The sequence below is a fragment of the Symphalangus syndactylus genome, chromosome 24 (genome assembly GCF_028878055.3).
Source record: "Symphalangus syndactylus isolate Jambi chromosome 24, NHGRI_mSymSyn1-v2.1_pri, whole genome shotgun sequence".
Lineage (NCBI taxonomy): Eukaryota > Metazoa > Chordata > Mammalia > Primates > Hylobatidae > Symphalangus > Symphalangus syndactylus.
In genome coordinates this window covers 22,664,864-22,686,453 of record NC_072446.2, presented here as the reverse complement: position 1 = coordinate 22,686,453, position 21,590 = coordinate 22,664,864, and the positions used below count along the sequence as shown (strand labels likewise).

The 21,590-nt window shown below is 46.6% G+C and overlaps 1 protein-coding gene across 13 annotated transcripts in view; it reads left to right on the top strand.

Moving 5' to 3' along the window:
• Positions 1 to 21,590, top strand: part of SLC9A8 (solute carrier family 9 member A8) — a 79,262-nt gene that overhangs the window by 52,269 nt on the left and 5,403 nt on the right. For 10 of the 13 annotated variants that reach the window (XR_010119323.1, XR_010119324.1, XR_010119321.1 and 7 more), the window contains exons 10-14: positions 1,281 to 1,386; positions 11,209 to 11,325; positions 14,780 to 14,862; positions 17,721 to 17,832; positions 20,620 to 20,840. Coding sequence is in view for 8 of the 13 variants with exons in the window: in XM_055266097.2 (XP_055122072.1) it covers positions 1,281 to 1,386; positions 11,209 to 11,325; positions 14,780 to 14,862; positions 17,721 to 17,832; positions 20,620 to 20,840 (639 nt within the window). In the remaining 5 variants the exon portion in view is untranslated. The remainder of the gene's footprint in view (positions 1 to 1,280; positions 1,387 to 11,208; positions 11,326 to 14,779; positions 14,863 to 17,720; positions 17,833 to 20,619; positions 20,841 to 21,590) is intronic. The other 3 variants (XR_010119325.1, XM_063633390.1, XM_063633389.1) reach the window with 1 other exon arrangement.

The window sequence follows — 21,590 nt, the reverse complement described above, 5'->3', positions numbered from 1 at the left end:
ATCCCAGCACTTTGAGAGGCTAAGGCAGAGGATTGCTTTCGCCCAGGAGTTCAAGACCAGCCTGAGCCACGGAATATAGTGAGACCTCATCTCTAAAAAATACATAAATAAAAATAAAATGTCAAATAGAGAAAATTTTTATCCCACTGAAAGTGTTTATCCAGAAGGATTGCAAAAGGGGCTTTCAAAGTATGTTCCACTGAGTTATTTGCATTGATTTTGTTGTTTAGCAACCAATAAGCTTTTCCAGCTGGAGATGGAAAGAGGCTTGTTAAGGCCAAGGACACCTTTATTGCTGTAGAAATTTCATTATGTTTAAAATAGTAACAGGCAGTAGACCACTCGGTGCGCACCTAAGCCTACGTCTCAGGGAGATGGCCACCTGGCCCACCTCCACGAGCAGTTTGTTTCACAGATGGCCGGAAGAGACTCTTTTGCCTGGTTACAGGCATGTTTTTCTGCCATCCTGTTGAATTTTCCCATCAACTCCTTTGTCCAGAAGTCTAAAGGCTCTATTGAGTTGGCTGACAGCTTCTCATATTGTATCAATAAACAGAATGGAAAAGAAAATTTTTTCCAGTTCAGTATTTTCCTCTGTATTTATCTTTTTCTTTAAAAAAAAAAAGTATCTATCAAAATGAAGTGGAGCAAATGGGTACCGTGAGCTCCAGTATAGGCATTGTGAATGATATTTCAATATATAGAAGGCTCTCTCCTTTCACAGTGGCATGAGTTTGGAAATCTCCAGGAATAGGAAAGACTGTGCTTCAACAGGGCCTCGAACCCCAGTTTGAACAGCGATTCACACTAGTTGTCTTTGACTCAAAACTGATGGGGAAAGCAAGATGGGTAGCATTAGTGATCTCATCTGATGTTGTTGGAGGAGTGGGGGTGATACGGCCCCAGGAGGAAGCTGGCCAAGTGAGCTGTCCTTGGTGTGTGTGCAGCCCCAGCTTCGTGCCATGGCCTGGCATATCCCCAGCCCTCTAAGTCAGTGTTTTTAAATGAGTTGACTTAGGTTGATTTTCATCTTCCACCACCATTTATCTCCGGAATTTATATTTCTTAGTGTTTTGTCAGATTCTCTTTCTTAATAGCAACAGTCTCCCTAAAAAGGAAAAAATCCATAATGACAGATTTTCATTTGTAACCTTGGGGCATTCCAAAATCCTCTATATCTGTTGTTTACTTCATATATTTGGAAAGCAGCAGTTTTGTGACTTCTCCACATCTCCCATCAACTGTCCCTCGATTCTCCTTCCTTGACAGTTGTCATTTACGTGCTGAAGCATATTGACTTGAGGAAAACACCTTCCTTGGAGTTTGGCATGATGATCATTTTTGCTTATCTGCCTTATGGGCTTGCAGAAGGAATCTCACTCTCAGGTAAGTGACAGAGAGCCTGAAAGTGCTGTGGTGATGGCATCTTGTCCTGCCTAGTGAAAGAGGCTTTGTCAGTTGGGTCACTTTTAGTCACAAGAGACAGTCACAACTCAGAAGAGCTTAAGTAATAAAGGGAATCTATTGGCTCCCTAGAACACATCTGGATTTAGGCCTGCCTGGATCCAGGGGCTCAAACAGTCACATTGGTGTCACGGTCACATTTTCTCTTAACCCGCCTTCTCTCATTTAGCCCATCAGTCCTATGAGGCTCCCTCAGAGGAGGGTAGCCTGTGGGAGGGAGGTACTGTGAAGGTCCCTATTTTACTGATGAGAAAACTGAGGTTGAGTGAGATTAAGTAAATTACTCAAGATCACAGCTGGGATTGGTGGAACAACGATTCAAACTAGTTGTCTTTGAGTCAAGAACTAGTGCTTAGAACCCTCCTCTAATACAACTCGTGCCAAAACAGATCGTCATAAAACCATGTACTCAGTGCTACATAGAAGGACAAGCAAAGTGTGGCAGTGGCGTAATGTTGGGCGTTTATTGGACACACTTTACCAGTATTCAGTTTTTTTATGCTGCTACCAGCCCTGTGGAGTAGGTACTAAGAGGTTGTCATTAGCCCAAAGCTGCACTGCACAGGCAGTGGTGGCAGTGAGATTGACAGTGGAGGCCCAGAGCCTTTTCCCTGCACCCCATTGGAGGAGGGCACACAGCTCCCAGCAGCAGAGATGACTCTGATGCGGCCCTAGAAGATGATGCTCACCAGCTGGAGGAGGGGTGGCCACTCACAGCGTAATGGTCTTGGAGCCGTCACCTGGTAATCAATCAGCAGCCCAATCAGGCTTGGCTTAGTTGGGCTTTATGCCTACAAGTGGCAGTCAAGCTTGCGTCCACAGCTTGTTACGTTGTAAGGATGTTGACCTGAAAATGGAGCATGACTCACCCCGTTCCTGTGTGAGGGGGCAGCCAGGTGAGAAGGGCTCTGCCCTGGAAGTCTGATCTCATCCTTTGAGTGAAGGCCCTTCAGAGGCCTTGTTCTGGAAAGGAGGCACTATTGCAGGGATGTTTTGATCTGTGCCACAGGATGGCAGAGATTTTCTTTTTTATTAACTTTGTTGAGGTATAATTTACACACAATACATGGACCCGTTCTAAGTATATAGTTCCATGAATTTTTGCAAATGTGGACAGTCATAACTACCCCCACAGTTGAGGTGTGGCATATTCTTATTGCCCAGTGTGGCTCCCCTGTGCCCTTCTGCAGTCAGTCCACCTGCCTGTCCTGAGCCCTGACACCCACTGGTCTGCACTGTCATTGTAGTTTTTCCTTTTCCCGAATGTCATTTAAATGAAATCATGTGATACATAGTCTTTTGTGTCTCCTCTCTTTCAGTTATCATGTTTTTGAGAGACATCCATGTTTTTGCATGTGGCAGTAGTTTATCATTCTTATTGCACCACAGTTTGTCTGTTCACCATTTGAAAGACATTTGGGGTTTTCCAGATTTGGGCTAAGAACAGTGTGCATGTGTTTTCATTTATCTTGGGTAAATACCTAGGATTAAGGCTGCTAGGTCATATGGTAAGTATGTTTTTACTTTTTTAGAAACTGCCTAGTGTTTTTCAAAGTGACTGTATCATTTTACATTCCCATCAGAATGTATGAGAGAGTGCCAGTTGCTGCATATTGCCACCACACTTACTTTAATTTAAAATGTTTAGCTGTCCTGCTAGGTGTGTAGAAACTGGATTTAGATGTGCCTTGGTGTGGTTCTTTTTATATTCACCTTGGGTTCATTGAGCTTCTTGGGTTTATAGTTTATATGAGTTTATAGCTTTCATCAAATTTGGTAAACTTTTGCCCATTTCTTTATAAATATTTTTTTGTTCCTCCTTCCTCTTCCCCTTGAGACTTCAGTTTACTCCAGTTATGAGAGGTAGCATGCTATTGGCCCACAATATGCTTTGCCTTTTTTTTCTGTCTTTTTTTCCCTGTGTGCTTTATTTTGGTTATTTCCTGTTGCCGTGTCTTCAAAGTCATTGATCTTCTGCCATGTGGAATCTCCTGCTAATCCTACTCAGCGTATTTCTCATTTACCTATTTTATAATTCATCTACAGCAGATCCCTTTGGGTTATTTTCTTCCATTTCTCTCTTCATCATGTTCATGTTTTCTTCTGTATTCTGGAGCATATGAAACATATTTCTAATAGCTGTTTTAATGTCCTTGTTTGCTAATTCCATCATCTCTGTCAACTCTAGGTGTGTTTTGTTGTTGATTTTTCTTGTGCTTATATGTCACATTTTCTTGCTCTTTGCTTGTTATTAAGTTTTGATTGGATGTCAGTCATTGTGAACTTTATGTTGTTGAGTACAAGATTTTATTGTATTCCTTTACGGAGTTCTGGGCTTTTAAAAAAATTTTTTTTGTTGTTTTTTTGTGTTATTTCTGGACTTTTCTTCTGGCATGTATCTAAGTCTCTTGGCATCAGTTTAATCCTTTTTGAGGCTTACATTTAAACTTTGTTAGGGCTGGTGCAGAGTAGCAGGGCCCTAACTAAGGTGTCTCAGGTACTGTGAACTCACTCCACTTTGGCTGGTGGGAACACAAACTATTCCCAGCCCCATGTCAGCTTCTGGAATTGTTCAGCCTACTTCTTTTTAATGGTTCTTTCCCCAGCTTCTTATTTCATCCCACATATTTACTGATCAGTATCAGTCAAAGACTCAAGGGGACCTTACAGTAGATGTCCAAGAGCTCTCTTTCTGTGCAGCGTCCCCGACTCAACAGGACAGCCCTCTAAAGCCTCAGCCTCAGGCAGTCAGCTCAGCAGGGGGCCTAGGGAAAGAGTGGCCACCTTGTTTGTCTCCCTTCCAGCAGGAATCACAGTCCTACCCTATCTTTTGTCCCATGTCAGAAAATAGTTTTGTTTCATATCTTGTATCAGATTTTCTAGTTATGTAGAGCAGGACAGTGTTCTGTGTAGCAGTAATTTCTTCAGACACAAAGCAGAAGGCCCAATGGTCTTTAGTGACTCAGTTGACAGAATTTTTCTACCCAGTCGCTATCTGGAGTCACACGTCGGTGCTGCGTGAGCAGCACAAGGAGGAAGCAGAGTGGACTCGCCATTTTCAAGGTTTTGTTTTTCATCGCAAACCAGTTCACCAGGGTAATTCCATCCTGGTGTCTGCCATGAGGTTCCCTTTCTTTACTGAAAGTTGGCACTTACAAAAACATTACCTGTGAGTTATTCGGCTCTAGCCTAGCTATTTTTACATGTGTTTTTCTAAATTGTTCCTCTGCCCCCTTAAGAAGATCATTGAGTACCTGTTGGCAAAGATGTGTTTCATGCATCTGTTTGGAATCTGTGATTAAAATAAGGGAGTGTTTTTCTTACCTTCTTTTCAGAGTGGCAGTTTCCTGTTGAGAGGGGTTTCATTTCCTTAGGGACCTTGCTCCACACACAGCAGTGCAAGCCAGGGACACCAGATCTGCCTCTGGGTGAGGGAACCTGCTCTGTCCGCACTTTGCCTTTTGGGTATTTGTCATGCAGGGTTTTCAGAGAGGGGCAGAGTGGCCCTGTGTGGTGTGTGGACACCCCACGTTGCACTGTGAAAGCACAGATGGAAAGGGTGGTTTCTGCTGTCTTCACCTTCCTTTGTGTGCTCCCCTTTTCCTGACTATCACAAAGGACTGATCTCAAGTGGTTCCCAAGACCATGGAGCAGGACATTATCTTCCTAGGAAGTGGGAATTATTTACCTAAATCCACATGTAGGAAACACAGTTGCTAAGGACTGGGGCTGGATAACAGACAGACTTGGATTTGAATCCCAGTTCCACCTCTCATTGGCTGTGTAACCTCAGATTACAGACTTAACCACCCCATGCTCTACTTCCTCATTATAAAATAGACAAAAGGGCCAGCCTGACGCCTTTGCTGAGGACGAGGGGAGCGATGCAAGTGAGAGCCCTGACGGGGCATCTGTGCCACTGCTGGGGTGGCCAGAAGTCCTGGTTTGCCCTCTGTCTCAACATGATGAATTAATAATATCCCCTTTTATTCTAAAAAATGTCCTGGTATCCACAGCAAATCAAATAGTCTCCCTAATTATTACTCAGCAAGCGTTAGCTATTCTCAGAATATTCGTTCCAACTGTATCCATGTTAACTATTTTATTGTTAGTCAAGCCAGTTTTGAGGGCCACTTTGGCCTCTGACACTAAAGATTCAAAGATGAATAGACCCCACTTAGGCAGAGCGGTTAGCAAACACTGGGCTTGGAGGGGATGGGAGAGCATGACACTCTGTCAAGGCGAGTCACAGAGGAGGGGACTTTGGGCTTGAAGGATGAGTTTGCAAGATTAATCATGACATAACACTTTATTTTTTTTATTTATTTTTTTTTTTTTGAGACAGAGTTTTGCTCTGTAGCCCAGTCTGGAGTGCAGTGGCGCCATCTCGGCTCACTGCAACCTCCGCCTCCCAGGTTCAAGCAGTTCTCTGCCTCAGCCTTCCGAGTAGCTGGGATTACAGGCGCCCACCACCACGCCCGGCTAATTTTTTTTTTGTATTTTTAGTAGAGACGGGGTTTCACCATCTTGGCCAGGCTGATCTTGAACTCCTGACCTTGTGATCTGTCCGCCTTGGCCTCCCAAAGTGCTGGGATTACAGGCGTGAGCCACCGCGCCCGGCCAACATAACACTTTCTTAAGATGTTGGCATGGGCCACGCGTAGTGGCTCTCACCTATAATCCCAGCACTTCAGGAGGCCAAGGCAGGCGGATCACGAGGTCAAGAGATCAAAACCATTCTGGCTAACATGGTGAAACCCCGTCTCTACTAAAAATACAAAAATTAGCTGGGCGTGGTGGCACGTGCCGGTAGTCCCAGCTACTCGGGAGGCTGAGGCAGGAGAATCGCTTGAACCCGGGAAGCAGAGGTTGCAGTGAGCCGAGATCCTGCCACTGCACTCCAGCCTGGCGACAGAGCAAGACTCCGTCTCAAAAAAAAAAAAAAGATATTGGCATGAAGTTGGCCAAAGATAGAATGTATGGTGCAGTGCTCTTCTGCACAGATATCTAAGGAATTCCATTGCAGCACTGCTTGGGAGAGAAAAACTGGAAGGAACTATATGTTCATCAGTAATGGAAAAGATCAAATTCCAGTCCATTTGCACTACGGAATCCTGTGCAGCCACTTAAAAAATGAACTTGACCTGTCTGTACTGCCATGGAAAGAATTTGACATATTGTTAAATTCTTTAAAAGTAAGTTGAAAAATCAATCTCTCGCCCATTCAAGAAATATTTATTAAATGTCCACCCTATGCTGAGAACTATCCTTGCTGTTGGGGCTACGTTTATAAACAACACAAGATCAGTTTCCTTTTCCTGCAGAAGAAAGCCAGAATTTAAGCAAACCCATCCAACAATTCCAGCTGGCAATAAATGACAAGAAGAGAAATTAAGGCCGTGTGACAGAGTGGCATGTGGTAGAGAATGGATTGGGAGCTCAAGCAGTCAGGGAGGTCTCCCCTGGAGGCGGCACTGGAGCCCAGACCTGTGTGGTGAGAGGACCCAGTCCAGGGACGCTCTAGGGAAGGAGGGTTTTGGCAGCAGGAACTGCAGGAGCCAGGGGTCTGAAGATAGATATGCGGGAGTGTGGCGTGCTCCAGGAAGAGAAGGAAGACCAGTGTGGCCAGGATGCTGCCTCACAGGTTCTATAGGCCTGAGAAGGAGCTGGGTTTCTAGTATATGCACCACGACAAGAGAGTTGGAAGCCCTTGAAAAAAAATCACTCTGCTGGTAATAGGCACCATATATGTGATAGGATCCTGTTTGTTACTTTAGTTTTATTTTATTTTAATATTATTTTTTGAGACAGGATCATGCTCTGTTGCCCAGGCTGGAGTGCAGTGGCACAATCACATCTCACTGCAGCCTTGACCTCCCCAGGTTTAGGTGATCCTTCCACCTCAGCCTCCTGAGTAGCTGGGACTATAGGCATGTGCCACCACACCCAACTAGTTTTGTATTTTTTGTAGAGACAGTCTCACCCTGTTGCTCAGGCTGGTCTCAAACTCCTGGGCTCAAGCAATCCACCCACCTTGGCCTCCCAAAGTCCTGGGATTACAAGTGTGAGTCACCGTGCCCAGCCTATTACTTTAAAGATAAACTTGATAATCACATGGTAGAAGAACTGGCAGTCTACATATTGAAGTGTTAATAGTAGTTAAGAGTAGTTACCTCTGAGCAGGCAGTGTGAATAGAGATTCTCTTTTACTCTGTACCTCAGTGAGTCTGAATGTTTTATGGCAAAATATGTTTATTATTGAATAATTAACACAGCATACTCATGATTTCACTCAGCCCTCAAGAAGTATGTCATATTTTACATACAGTAAGGCACGGTAGTGTAAATTGTACCATGATACCTTTTCACTGCCTTTTGGACTTGAATCCCATACTGTCTTCCTTTATTACATCTAAAACAGTGGATGTAACTATAAACAGAAGTGGATTTCCTCTCTCCCTTTCTTCTTTTCTGCCATTCTTCCTTCAGGAGGCTGAACGCTTTTGCTGTATTACCTGCTTTCTTAAACGATTTTGTCTTCTTAAAGGAAATTCTTCCTTAAGCGTATTTTTTAAAATACCATGCCTTTTACTTCACTTTAAAAAATTAGCCTGGTTTGCACCAACCCCCGCTTTTGTGTTTCTATAGCCTGCTCCACTGGCTGCAGACGAGGGTGATGTGGGTGGTGGAGAGTCCCCTTTGCTTCTGGAGGGCATATGAGGCAGATACTTGAGCCATCCCTCTGGCTTTTGTGCCTGCTGCTGACCACTCTTTCCTTTCGCCTAGAACTCAAGGTGCCCTGACCCCACACTAGCCCAGGGTAAAGCCCTCTGGGATTGTCCAGACGGCCCAGTGCCAACAGTGGGTCAAGTGCACAGGTGGCAGCTGTGGTCCAGTCTCAGCCCCCAGACAGGGCTTACTTATCCATATAGAAAAATCCAAAATGTTTGGATTTGTTGCCATCCTTAAAGATGGAGATTTCCTGTAAGGAAAACCAGAAGGAAAACTGGTCCATGTTAGATCCTCAGTCCCACAGGGCTACTGTCAGCCTTTGTAGACAGGCTGAGCCAAGACTGCGCCTCTAATCCCAGCTACTTGGGAGGTTGAGACAGGAGAATCACTTGAACCCGCGAGGCGGAGATTGCATTGAGCCGAGATGGCACCATTGCACTCCAGCCTGGGCGACGAGTGAAACTCCATCTCAAAAGAAAAACAACAACAAAAACACTCTTGAGCTCCAAAGAGCCCTAAAGAAGCAGGTAAAGTAGTCTCCTACCCTCCCATTTTCCTTCGCCCACCGTGTCAGGTGTGTCTTACAGGAAGCATGGCTGGAATCTCCCCGTAGGGGAAAATGAAGAGCAAAGGCATTTGCTGTTTCCTAAGAGGGTGAGGAGATCAAATGTCCAGCTCCTGCTGTCACTCGGCCAGCCCACACCTGCTGGGGCAATACAAAAAAGTAGGTTTCCTATATTTTGTAGGGTATCGTGTTACAGTGAACTTAGCAGTTGACAAGTCTGTAATACAGTGATTTTCACCCTTTTTTACAGTTTGGTTTTTTTTTTGAGACAGAGTCTTGCACTGTCACCCAGCCTGGAGTGCAGTGCCATGATCTTGGCTCACTGCATCCTCCACCCCTCCAGGTTTAAGCAGTTCTCTCCCTCAGTCTCCAGAGTAGCTGGGATTACAGGCGCATGCCACCACGCCTGGCTAATTTTTTGTATTTTTAGTAGAGACGGGGTTTCACCGTCTTGACCAGGCTGGTCTTGAACTCCTGACTTAGTGATCCACCTGCCTCGGCCTCCCAAAGTGCCGGGATTACAGGCGTGAACCACTGTGCCCAGCCGATTTTCACCCTTTTATACACGGAAAGTTTGCCAGATAAGCCAATTCCACAAAATGGCAGAAGTGAATTAAAACTTTGCTTGTAAAGTTTGACTTGCAATTAGTATATCTTGGCAGCTTATTTGATGACTTTTTAAAACAATCTCAGCTTCCTTACATGAAATAGAGACCCCTTTCCTGCTGCCTACACAGGGAGATGCTGAGAAAAGACCTGTGAGTGCCTCAGGAGTGGCTGAGGGCAGCGGACAAATGTCGAGGCTCAAATCCTGCGTAAGCACAGAATGTTGTAGACACCCTCGTGCAGGGCTCTGAAGAAAAGATGCATTACCTTTTTAAATAACAGTAGTTCATGATTATGGGAAAATTCAAAGTTAAGGAAAAATATTTTAAAAGTCCATCAAAATCCACACATTTGGCCAGGTGCAGTGGCTCACACTTAAAATCCCAGCACTTTGGGAGGCTGAGGCAGGTTGGATTGCTTGAGCTCAGGAGTTTGAGACCAGCCTGGGCAATATAGTGAAACCCCGTCTCTACAAAAATACAAAAATTAGCCAGGCATGGTGCCTGTGGTCCCAGCTACTTGGGAGGCTGAGGGGGGAGGATTGCTTGAGCCCAGGAGGCAGAAGTTGCAGTGAGCTGATATCACGCCATTGCACTCCAGCCTGGGCGACAACATGAAACCCTGTCTCCAAAAAAAAAAAAGAGGCCGGGCGTGTTGGCTCATGCCTCTAAGCCCAGCACGTTAGGAGGCTAAGGCAGGTAGATCACCTGAAGTCAGGAGTTCGAGACCAGCCTGAGCAACATGGAGAAACCTCATCTCTACTAAAAATACAAAAATGAGCTGGGCGTGGTGGTGGACACTTGTAATTCCAGCTACTTGGGAGGCTGAGGTGGGAGAATCGCTTGAACCCGGGAGCGGGGAGGTTGCAGTGAGTCGATTTCACGCTATTGCACTCCAGCCTGGGCAACAAGAATGAAACTCCGTCTCAAAAAAAAAAAAAAAAAAAAGAATCCACACATTCTCCATACACAGATTCTTAGGCTCCTTTCTGCCCCCCAGAGTGGTTTGCTTGCCCCCCTTATCCAGTCATCTCTCAGCATCTGTGGAGGATCAGCTCTAGGACTCTCCACGTATAGAAAATTTGTAGGTGCTCAAGTTCCTTATACAAAACGGTGCAGTTGGCCAGGCGCAGTGGCTCACACCTGCAATCCCAGCACTTTGGGAGGCCAAGGTGGGCAGATCACCCGAGGTCAGGAGTTCGAGACCAGCCTGGCCAACATGGTGAAACCTCTTCTCTACTAAAAATACAAAAAATTAGCCAGGTGTGGTGGTGCGTTCCTGTAGCCCAGCTACTCAGGAGGCTGAGGCAGGAGGATCACATAAACCTGGGAGGCAGAGGTTGCAGTGAGCCAAGATTGCACTATTGCACTCCAGCCTGGGTGACAAGGGCAAAACTCTGTCCCAAAAAAAGGGGGGGGGGCAGTGCAGTGGGCCCTCAATAGCCACAGGTTCCACATCTGCCAACCCTATTCCTGGATGTCAGTGATGGTCCACACGTTTTTAGCTCTGGTACTGTGAAGGGGACTTTACGTGGCTTATTTTCACTCACCCTCTTAACAGTTCTGTGAGTGGGTACTATTAGTCCCACTGTACAGAAGCGGAAACTGAAGCTCTGACAGGGGACTTAATGTGGCTCCAGGTCACCCAGCTAATAATGAGGCTGCCAGAGTGAAGGGACCCGTGGTATTTTTTCTGAAGCCTCTGGGAGGCTTCAGGTATTCATTTATTTTCCTTTTTCTTAAACCCTCTAATGCTCTAGGCCCCAGGGCCTTGCAGGCATTGTGAGATCTGAGTTGGGGATCACACGGCAGTGCTTTCTGTTCTGTTCTCTCCCTCTCTAGGCATCATGGCCATCCTGTTCTCAGGCATCGTGATGTCCCACTATACGCACCATAACCTCTCCCCAGTCACCCAGATCCTCATGCAGCAGACCCTCCGCACCGTGGCCTTCTTGTGTGGTGAGTTCTGCTTCTGTGTGGCCGTGCGCAGGCCCACCCAGAGCTGATCTTTCTTCTTCATCCTGTTCTAGAAGTCAGTTGAGACTTTCCCTGGCAGCAGGGCAGCAGCTCCTCAGAGCCAGATCCCTCACTCCCTTATCTTTTGTTTGTTCCTCTGGCTTTGAAATTTTGTAAAGTAAACCAAACACCTAATAAATGAACATCTGGCACCTACAATTTAAAGACCAAAAATAGTGAGAACCAATTATGAACATTTGATACATGCATTTTTAATGTATTAATGTGAGATTTCCAAAAATGTATTTCTCAGAAATAATATTAATGATGGTTTGATGAAAATGGCTTCATAGTCAAGCAAGGCATGGGGCTCACACCTGTAATCCCAACTGCTTGGGAGGCTGAGAGGATTACTTGAGCCCAGGAGTTCAAGGCTGCAGTGGGCTATGATCTTAAAAAAAAAAAAAATGAAAAAGATAAAGCTTTTGTAGTCAAACAAGAGTTTAGGAAATTCTGGTTAAATAAAATGTAACATTTACGAATTGCCAGACTTTTCAGCAAATATGCATTGTCAAATCCTTAACGGGGGATATAGTTATAGAATTTTCCAAACTTGTCCACAGAATCCTTTGTTCACAAGAGCAGCCTGAGGGACATCACCGGGGACAGTTTGCAGTAGAGGTGTCATTTATTGGGCTGGGATAAACCACGATGGCTTTGTCTTTAAGCAGTTTGTTCGAGTTCTTATTCCCCCATGCTCAGACATACCCATGTATCTCCCCACCAACTTTATACTTGGAAGTGGTTGGAGTCGGGGAACAACTCTCACCATATCCCTTTAAGCTGGCCCCCAAGTGGCTCTGCCCTAGCTGTCATCAAAATCACCCCTGGCATTTTGGGGGACTTGTCTCTTTTTTTTTTTTTTTGAGATGGAGCCTCGCTCTGTCGCCCAGGCTGGGGTGCAGTGGCGCAATCTCGGCTCACTGCAAGCTCCGCCTCCTGGGTTCACGCCATTCTCCCACCTCAGCCTCTCGAGTAGCTGGGACTATAGGTGCCCGCCACCATGCCTGGCTAATTTTTTTTTTTGTATTTTTAGTAGAGACAGGGTTTCACCATGTTAGCCAGGATGGTCTCAATCTCCTGACCTTGTGATCCGCCCGCCTCGGCCTCCCAAAGTGCTGGGATTACAGGCAAGAGCCACCATACGCGGCCACTTGTCTCATTTTTAATTGCTACTTCCACACTGTTAGTGTGCTAGGAGGCAGGGGCAGGCCAGGCAGAAACTTCAGCAGATAAGGAGGCTCAGGTGAGGAGTGGTCACATGAATTGCCCATGGTCTCATGGCCAAAAAGTGGGTACGCAGGCCAGGTCTCTTTATTCCTGGGCCAGAGTGTATTATTTGTACAGCACCTCTCTCAGAAAGCCGGGCTACAGATTCTGAGCCTGACCCTCCCAGTTAAAGACACATAAAGCAAATCATCCATCCAAAAAGATTCTATTTTGTACCCAGCAGTTTGGCAAATGTTAAGTTTTTTTTGTTGTTTTTTTTTTGAGACGGAGTCTCGCTCTGTCGCCCAGGCTGGAGTGCAGTGGTGCGATCTCGGCTCACTGCAAGCTCCGCCTCCCGGGTTCACGCCATTCTCCTGCCTCAGCCTCTCCGAGTAGCTGGGACTACAGGTGCCCGCCACCACGCCTGGTTAATTTTTTGTATTTTTAGTAGAGACGAGGTTTCACCATGGTCTCGATCTCCTGACCTCGTGATCCGCCGGCCTCAGCCTCCCAAAGTGCTGGGATTACAAGCGTGAGCCACCACGCCTGGCCTAGCAAATATTAAGTTTGATAATACCCACTTCTGACCTTGGTGTGTGGAAAACAGGCCTACTGGAATATTTTCTGGAGAGTCATTTTCCTCGTCTGTCTGAATTTAAAAGGCACGTGCTCTTTGGCCCAACAGTTCAACCATGTGGAATTTAGCCTGTACTGGGGTGTTTGTTGAACCTCTCAGAAATAGAAACAGTCTAAGTATCCATCCATAGAGGATTGGTCATTAGAAAAATTGTTGAATTTTGACAATTTGTCAAATGTGACAGAAAAACCGTCAAATTTCTCTGCAAATAAACAGTATCCTGCCCAGGGAAGATGATAAACACAATTCTGCCTGTTTGCTGAACACTTTCATTAGCAAGGGTCCCAACTGTGGCAAAGTGGCAGAAATTCAGAACAAATGGATACTGTGCTGTATCCAGATCCTGGGGTTGATGCTGCCAGGGAAAAGCATCCACTAGATCTGAATGTCTTCTAAATGTGCTCATTTGGAAAGATCACACAAATATTAGATAAGAAAAAAATTTCAAAGAGAGGAGGGTGGGTAAACTCTCCAGCTTGTGTACTTGTTTTAAACTTGGGTACCATTCAAAGGAAAAACATTGTTAGAATGTAAAACAGCCTTGCTGTTTATGATCAACTATTTTAAAATACAGTTTTAGGCCAGGCGTGGTGGCTTACACTTGTAATCCCAGCACTTTGGGAGGCCAAGGTGTGCGGATCACAATGTCAGGAGTTCAAGACCAGCCTGGCCAACACAGTGAAACTCCGTCTCTACTAAAAAAAAAAAAAAAAAAAAAAAAATAGCTGGGTGTGGTGGCAAGTGCCTGTAATCCCAGCTGCTTGGGAAGCTGAGGCAGGAGAATCACTTGAACCCAGGAGGCAGATGTTGCAGTGAGCCAAGATCATGCCACTGCACTTCAGCCTGGGAGACAGAGTGAGACTCTGTCTCTAAAAAAAATAGTAACACACAGTTTTAATCTCTTTAGTCATTATGCTAGTCTGAGGGACATCACAGTTTAAGCAGAGAGCCTAGTGTAGAAATTTATAAGGTGCTTTTTCTTAAAATATGCAAGTTTGTGTGACAGAGAGTAAATATTGGGCTCTTTTTGGCTTGCAGAGTGGAGCCAAGAGTTAGCAATGAGTCTTACTCTGCAAATCCTGCTGGGTGTGAGCTGTGTTCTGAACCTTGTGGCAATGTTAAATATATTAAGCTAATCATGTGGAAGTTAACCAGAGGCCCCTTCACATTTGTCATGTGGCGTCTGCAGTCATTTGCTCTGAATTTTTGCCACTTTGCAACAGTGGGGACCCTTGCTAATGACAGTGTTCAGCAGATTGACAGATTCATGTGTTTATCATTTTCCCTGGGTGGGATCATGTTTATTTGCAGAAGTATTTGACAGTTGACTTATTACATTAAGAGATTTCTGAATACCAGGGACGTGTAGCTTATGTAATAGAAAAGAATGAGAGAATTTAAGCACAAGTTTGACCAAATATTGGCTGCAGGATTTTCAAGAAAATAAGGAAAGTGTATTGGATTCTGACTGTGAATGTTTGCTTAACAATTTAGTACCATATTGGAATGAAATAATTGAGGTTGAATAATCCATTGTTTGGTTTGTTTCAGAAACATGTGTGTTTGCATTTCTTGGCCTGTCCATTTTTAGTTTTCCTCACAAGTTTGAAATTTCCTTTGTCATCTGGTGCATAGTAAGTATTTTCCTTGTTTTTTTATTTAATTACTTATTTGTAGACCAATAAACACATGTTCTGGATTCATTTATGTAATTGTTAACTGTTCAGAGTCAACAGCTACATAGACACTCTTTTGTTTAAAATTTCTTTTGTTAAAAAACAAAATCACAAACATACAGTAAGGGGGCAGGGGTAGAATTAAGTGAATAAATATCCCCAGAAAGGACTTTTGCTTGTTTTTTAAGATTTTTAATGGCCTTGAATATTATGGTCTTTAAATAAAAGTACAGGTTTATAGATTTTTGTGTGAGGAGGTAAAAGCAGATTTCAAAATTGAATATGTAATTGATCATAACCACATAAAAATATTATACACAGAAAAAAGAAAATATGTAAAGAAAATATAGCCACATGTTCACAGTGGTTATAGAGCTGGGATTTCTTTCTCTTTTCTACTTTTTCTGGATAATTTATTATGTACTTCTTACTGCAGTTTTCTTCAAATTTGTCTATTTGTCTATTTGTCTGTTTATAAGATATTCTTCCTACAACCTGGGTACTTCCACCTCTTAGTCAGCAAGAGCTCATTGCTCTTGGTCACTGTTATTTGTCCTCCAAACTCAGGTTTCAGGGCAAGAGAAAAGCAGCAAAAGTCCTTTTCAGAAAATTTAATAGCCTAGGCCGGGCGCAGTGGCTCACGCCTGTAATCTCAGCACTTTGGGAGGCCGAGGCTGGCAGATCATGAGATCAGGAGTTTGAGACCAGCCCAGCCAACATGGTGAAACCCCGTCTCTACTAAAAATACAAAATTAGCCGGGCGTGGTGGTACGCACCTGTAATTCCAGCTACTTGGGAGGCTGAGGCAGGAGAATCACTTGAACCCGAGAGGTGGAGGTTGCAGTGCAGTGAGCCGAGATCACGCCATTTGCACCCCAGCCTGGGCAAAAAGAGCGAAACTCCGTCTCAAAAAAAAAAGTATAATAGCCTTTAGTGTGGCCACTGGGTAGAAAAGGACACATTTGATCAAACCTGAAACACAAGTGTAGGCATGGAAGATTGGATTTCAGTGGGCGAAACGGGGAAGTGACTATTTCAGCCACAGGTTGGGAGGAAAATGAGAGGATTCCCTGGGGTGACAACTCAGTTTTCTCTAAGCAGTTAGGCCCAGGCTGGCCCTGCAGCTAGTGGAGATGGCCTATTCAGATGGGTTACAGTTCCTGCCCTGTAAACTCAGCTTAGTGGTCAAGAGCATGGGCTTTGGGGTCTGAATCAGATTTGAGGCTTGGATCCATTACTTCTTGGCTTGTCAACTTGGACCAATTACTTCATCTCTCTATACCTCAGTTTCCTTGTCTATAAACTGGAGACAACAATACCTACTTTGTAAGACCTTTGCAAGGATTTGAATTTAGCAAGATAATGCATGTAAAATGATTAGCATGTTGTCTGGCATAGAAATGTTTGATGATGGGAAACATTTACTCTTGGCCAGGCACGGTGGCTCACACCTATAATCCCAGCACTTTGGGAGGCTGAGGCGGGTGGATCACTTGAGGTCAGCAGTTTGAGACCAGCCTGGCCAACTTGGCGAAACCCCGTCTCTACTAAAAATACAAAAATTAGCCGGGCATGGTAGCACACGCCTGTAATCCCAGCTACTAGGGAGGCTGAGGCAGGACAATTGCTTGAACCTGGGGGGCAGAGGTTGCAGTGAGCCAAGATCGCACCACAGCACTCCATCTCAAAAAAAAAAAAAAAATACTCTCAAATTCATGCTTGTTAAAGGAATAAATGTAAAGCCTAAAGAATGTACTGTATATGTCTATATCATCCTTTTCAAGTAGTTATGGTGAGAACCAAGATGAAGAAAATGAAAGTAAAGTAATAAATGTCCTAAGAATCCACTTAGATAAGATTTAAACTTTAGGCTGGGTGCAATGGCTCACACCTGTAATCCTAGCACCTTGGGAGGCAAAGGCAGAAGGATTGCTTGAGACCAGGAGTTTGAGACCAGCCTGGGCAACATAGCAAGACCTCATCTTTAACTAAAAAATTTAAAAAATTAGCCAGGCATGGTGGTGCATGCCTGTAGTTCTAGCTACTTGGGAGGTTAAGGTGGGAGGATCACTTGAGCCCAGGAGGTTGAGGTTGCATTGAGCCACAATCCCGCCACTGCACTCCAGCATGGGAGACAGAGCAAGACTTTGTCTCAAAAAAAAAAAAAAAAAGACGTAAACTTTACATAAAGCTGTACTTTGCCAAGACTAACATGCCTTTGGAGACGGAGAGGAACCAAAATCCACAGCAAGCAGCTGGCAGGCTAAGCCGGGGCATGTGGCCTCCTGGTAGACCCTACCTCTGCGTTCCTCTTGCTCAGAGAGCAGTGTTTCCATGCATGGGTAGGTCCTTCATAGCTGCCCTCCTTTCCCTGAGGGAGAGGCAGAAACACCTTGTCTGTCCCCCTAGGGCTGGTATGATCAATGCAGGCCTGTCCCAAGGCGGGGCGCCTTTGGAGTCAGGTTGCCCTTAAACTAATCTGTGAATACTTCTGTACAGCCTCTTGGCATTCAGTTTTGTTCTGCTGCCATTACTAAAGCCCTTCCTGATACCTCGTCAGTCCTCTCTTTTCTGGCTACTGAGAAAGGTAACGTACAAAGCTTTATCCTTTCCTAGATGCATAGAATCCTGCGGCTGTGGCAGCACGCCCATGCTGGGTCTCTGATGAGCACGGTGTTGCTCATGTCTTTTATGGCTGAGGGGAATACTGCATTTGTAGTGGATATGTTACACAGTCTGCATTAGCTTCATTCAGGAAGCTTCAGCTTGAAGAGCCAGATGTTTACACCTAAGACTTAGTTTGTTGCTATCAACAGGTGCTTGTACTATTTGGCAGAGCGGTAAACATTTTCCCTCTTTCCTACCTCCTGAATTTCTTCCGGGATCATAAAATCACACCGAAGATGATGTTCATTATGTGGTTTAGTGGTAAGTCAAATCTTGGACAAATAGGGTGGGGAAATACCTGTTAAAAGCACGCCCCATAGAGGGAGAGCTGTGGTTCTCTGCTAGCGCCCTTGGCAAAGCCACAAGTAATCAATACTCCCGTTTAATGGCACCCACTGCAACCAAGATGGTGCCCCTCATCATGGTCCTATGAAGTGGGCGAGGCTTGGTTGGAAGAGGGCAAAGGACATGCCCAGGGTCACGTGACCACTGGAGGCAGAGCCGGGATTTCTGCCATTCTCCTGGACAGTACAGTGCAGTCCGGGATGCAGCTGGGCATGGTTCAGCGCCTCCCTGTGGGTTTTCTAGGCTGAAGTAATAATGGACTCAAGGTAGAAAAGGTGAAAGTTGAAACTGTTTCATACTTTATGTTAGTTTTGGATATTTTTCCTTTTAGTCACAAAGTTCTGGTAGTTTAATTTGAATGTTTCAGTTGCTATTTAATCACTTTTTAAAGGATGGAAATGATTTCATAAATCTTTGCTTCTAAAGAACTGGATCCATAGGCATCCTTAAATTTATTTTTGAGCAATGCATACTGTTCTTTATGCTTTCTTGCTTAAATATTATAATTAAAGTATTTTCCGTGTGGGTTGGGTTATAGCAACACACTTTATAATGTTCTCTATCCAAAGGCATATCTGCAAGTTTGTCTCAGATTTCTTTCAAAAGGCCATGTTTAAAAATGTATATGCTGCATATATATGTACGTATGTGTATATATATGTATACATTTATATGTGGTGAGAAAAACTCATTTTTTTCCTAATCTCTTTTGCCAATGAGGCAAACTACTTTGTAAAGTGGTGGCAGAAGTGTGTCAGCGGTTTCTAAAGTGATGTGAGCTATTTGGGAAGGGGGGCATGAGGATAAGAGAGCGTTACGGGGAAGGTTGGAGTGTATTTGAAATGGCGGGGGCTGTCGGCTCCTGTTCTCTCCCAGGCTCTCCGGGCTCTTGCTTCGTGGGTTTCCATCCAGGCCTTCCTGGATCCTCAACGAGGGGCACTGAACAAGCCTCTGCTACCGGCCCCTCCCATCATCATTTAAGCAATCAGAGCTTCTCCTTCCCACAAAACACCAGCATCTTCAGCCAGAGTTCCTCCTCACGTCCCCTGCAGCTGCGTCCGTGCCTCTTTCGCCATGGCCAGACCCCTGCGAGTGAACCGTGCTCGCTGCACTTCTTCACCGCCTGTCCATGGGGCTGGAATGGGCCTTGGCAGGTCATCAGTGACCTCCTGCAGCCAGACCTGGAGGGGAGGCGTCTGCCCCCGTCCTAGCCCACCTCCTTCCCACTGCCCCTGCCTTCTGACGAGGACCACTTCACCCTCTTCCCCGGCCTCCGGGCCATGCTCCTCCTTTCTCTTCTTTGACATCTCCTTGGGCTCGTCCCCCTTCACTGACCCCTCAAATAGTGGCTTCTTCAGGACTTGGCCCCAGCCTTGCTTCTGTTCATGTGTTCTGCACTTCACTGAGTGCGCTCACCTGTCCACTGGCCTTCACTTCCACCTAGTCCCAAAGCTGCTCCCGCAAACCCAGACCTCCCTCTGGGATCCGTACTCCTGTTTCCAGCTGCCTGTTTGGATGCCGTGGAGATGCCGCCATCCCTATGCCTTTGCATCCCCCTTGCCCAAGAAATCCTACTTTGAATTGCCCCGTGGCCTGGCTAGCTGATACTAAGCACTTGCTGGGTACACACCCTGTTAAAGCACATTACATGTCTCATGTCACTGAATCCTCTGGCCCGTGACAGGTTTAGAGAGGCTGAGAGTCCCTTGTCCTCACCATGTCTCTGTATTATGTGCCCTTTGCTCTTGCCCTGCCGTCTCCCCATCTGGGTCTGGCCTGCAGCAGTCTGGCTGTCCTACCCCAGGGTGATGTGAGCCTCCCCACCTTCCTGTCTGGGGCAGGTCTTGGTGCTGTCTGCACCCTGCCCCCCACCCCCCTCCCCCTGCCATCTCTTCCAGGTACCATTTCACAGCCTCATTTGCTGTGTCTCCTCCCAGCTGCTCTAGGAGCTCCCCAAGGGTGGGGCTAGGACTGCCTGTCCCCGCCGTACAGCGCCAAAGAAGCCAGGAAGCTTCTAACAGAGGAACGTGCTGTTTCCTAGCTCAGTCCATGCCCCTCAGTTGTGCCCTAGTAGCCTCACAGAGGACCAGCCAGCCTGTCATTACCACCTAAGCAGCCCACAGCCCCGTCAGTGCCACCAGGGGCCTCCACAGGGGCAGCATCTCGAGATAGGAGGGGTACTGGACACATTGCATCCTGTGCTGTTGTGGGTATTAGTTGAGTGGCCCTGGGCGGGCCATGCTGCTTTTGGCCTCCATCCCTCATCTGTGTGTTGTGGACAAGAGTAGCACTGCTCGGTGAGGATTCCTGTGAAGATCCAGTGATGCTCTGCACGCTGAGCACCTGCACAGGCCTGGCGCACACACAGGGAGGGCTCAGCCCACAGCAGCTGTCCTGCAGTTTCCAAGACACGAGCATCAGGCTTGCTAAGTCCTCCCACACCCGCACCTGGGGCTCTGTAGCTGGGGCAGGCCACCTCATTTGATCTGCCCACGTGGGCATGGAGGTGAGTCTGTGGTCCCCACATCTCTGCCACCTGCTCTTTACACCCCAAAGCCTCACAGGGTGAGCACACACTCTTCAGCAGGGCCATTAGAATAGTCAGCTGGTCGCAGTGCTGGGCTGGCTGGATTTCCAGGGAAGCCAGCCCATGAAGCTGCTGCCTCTTCACTGTGTCCTCTCACGCTGTTTGCTGTCACCCAGGCCTGCGGGGAGCCATCCCCTACGCCCTGAGCCTGCACCTGGACCTGGAGCCCATGGAGAAGCGGCAGCTTATCGGCACCACCACCATCGTCATCGTGCTCTTCACCATCCTGCTGCTGGGCGGCAGCACCATGCCCCTCATTCGCCTCATGGACATTGAAGATGCCAAGGCGCGCCGCAGGAACAAGAAGGACGTCAACCTCAGCAAGACGGAGAAGATGGTCAGTACCACGTGCCTGCGGGGGTGGGGCAGGGGGCTGGCCTGCTGCACAGCTGGTGGTCCCCACTGTCAGGAAATGGGGACATGAGCCTTGCTTTGAGGACGCCCAGCACCTCCACACACGTCACACACGCGCACACACTGGTCATCCCCCCTGAGAAGGAGGTGACAGAACTTAAGTTCTGAAGCATGGCTCTTGGGGTAGGGGTGTCTGGCGGCCTTGTGACCTGCCGCAGCCAGGGAGGCTGTGGGTGACCCCATCTGCTCCCTCTCTGAAGCTCCATGGGGCACCACAGGAGTCTGGACCTGTGCCACTCTCCCAGCAGTGCCTCTGCCCTGCCAGCAGCTGAGACACCTGTCAGGGCCCAGGTTTGAGGGTTTCAAAATCCTGTCATTCCCCAGTATGGTTTTACTAAAAACCACCTGTTGGGGGCCTGAGGAGGGGAGGACGGCTTGCGGTGGCTGTGAGGGCCGTGAGAGGGGCAGATATGGTGTGGGGCTGGAGGTACCCAGGCCCCAGCTGTAGAGAGAGCTGAGGTTCTGCAGCCTGCCCACCTCTTCTTCCTACAAGCCACCGCCCCTGCCACCAGGCTGCCTTCCTGCCCTGTCTTCACCCTCAGGACCTCTGTGCGAAGCTAGGCCCTCTGACCAAAGCAGAGGCTGCTGTAGGCTCCAGCCCAGAGCATCCCCTGCCGATCACCATGCATTTCTGGACGTGCATCTCTTTCTAGTTCCTGTATTCTAGGCCTCA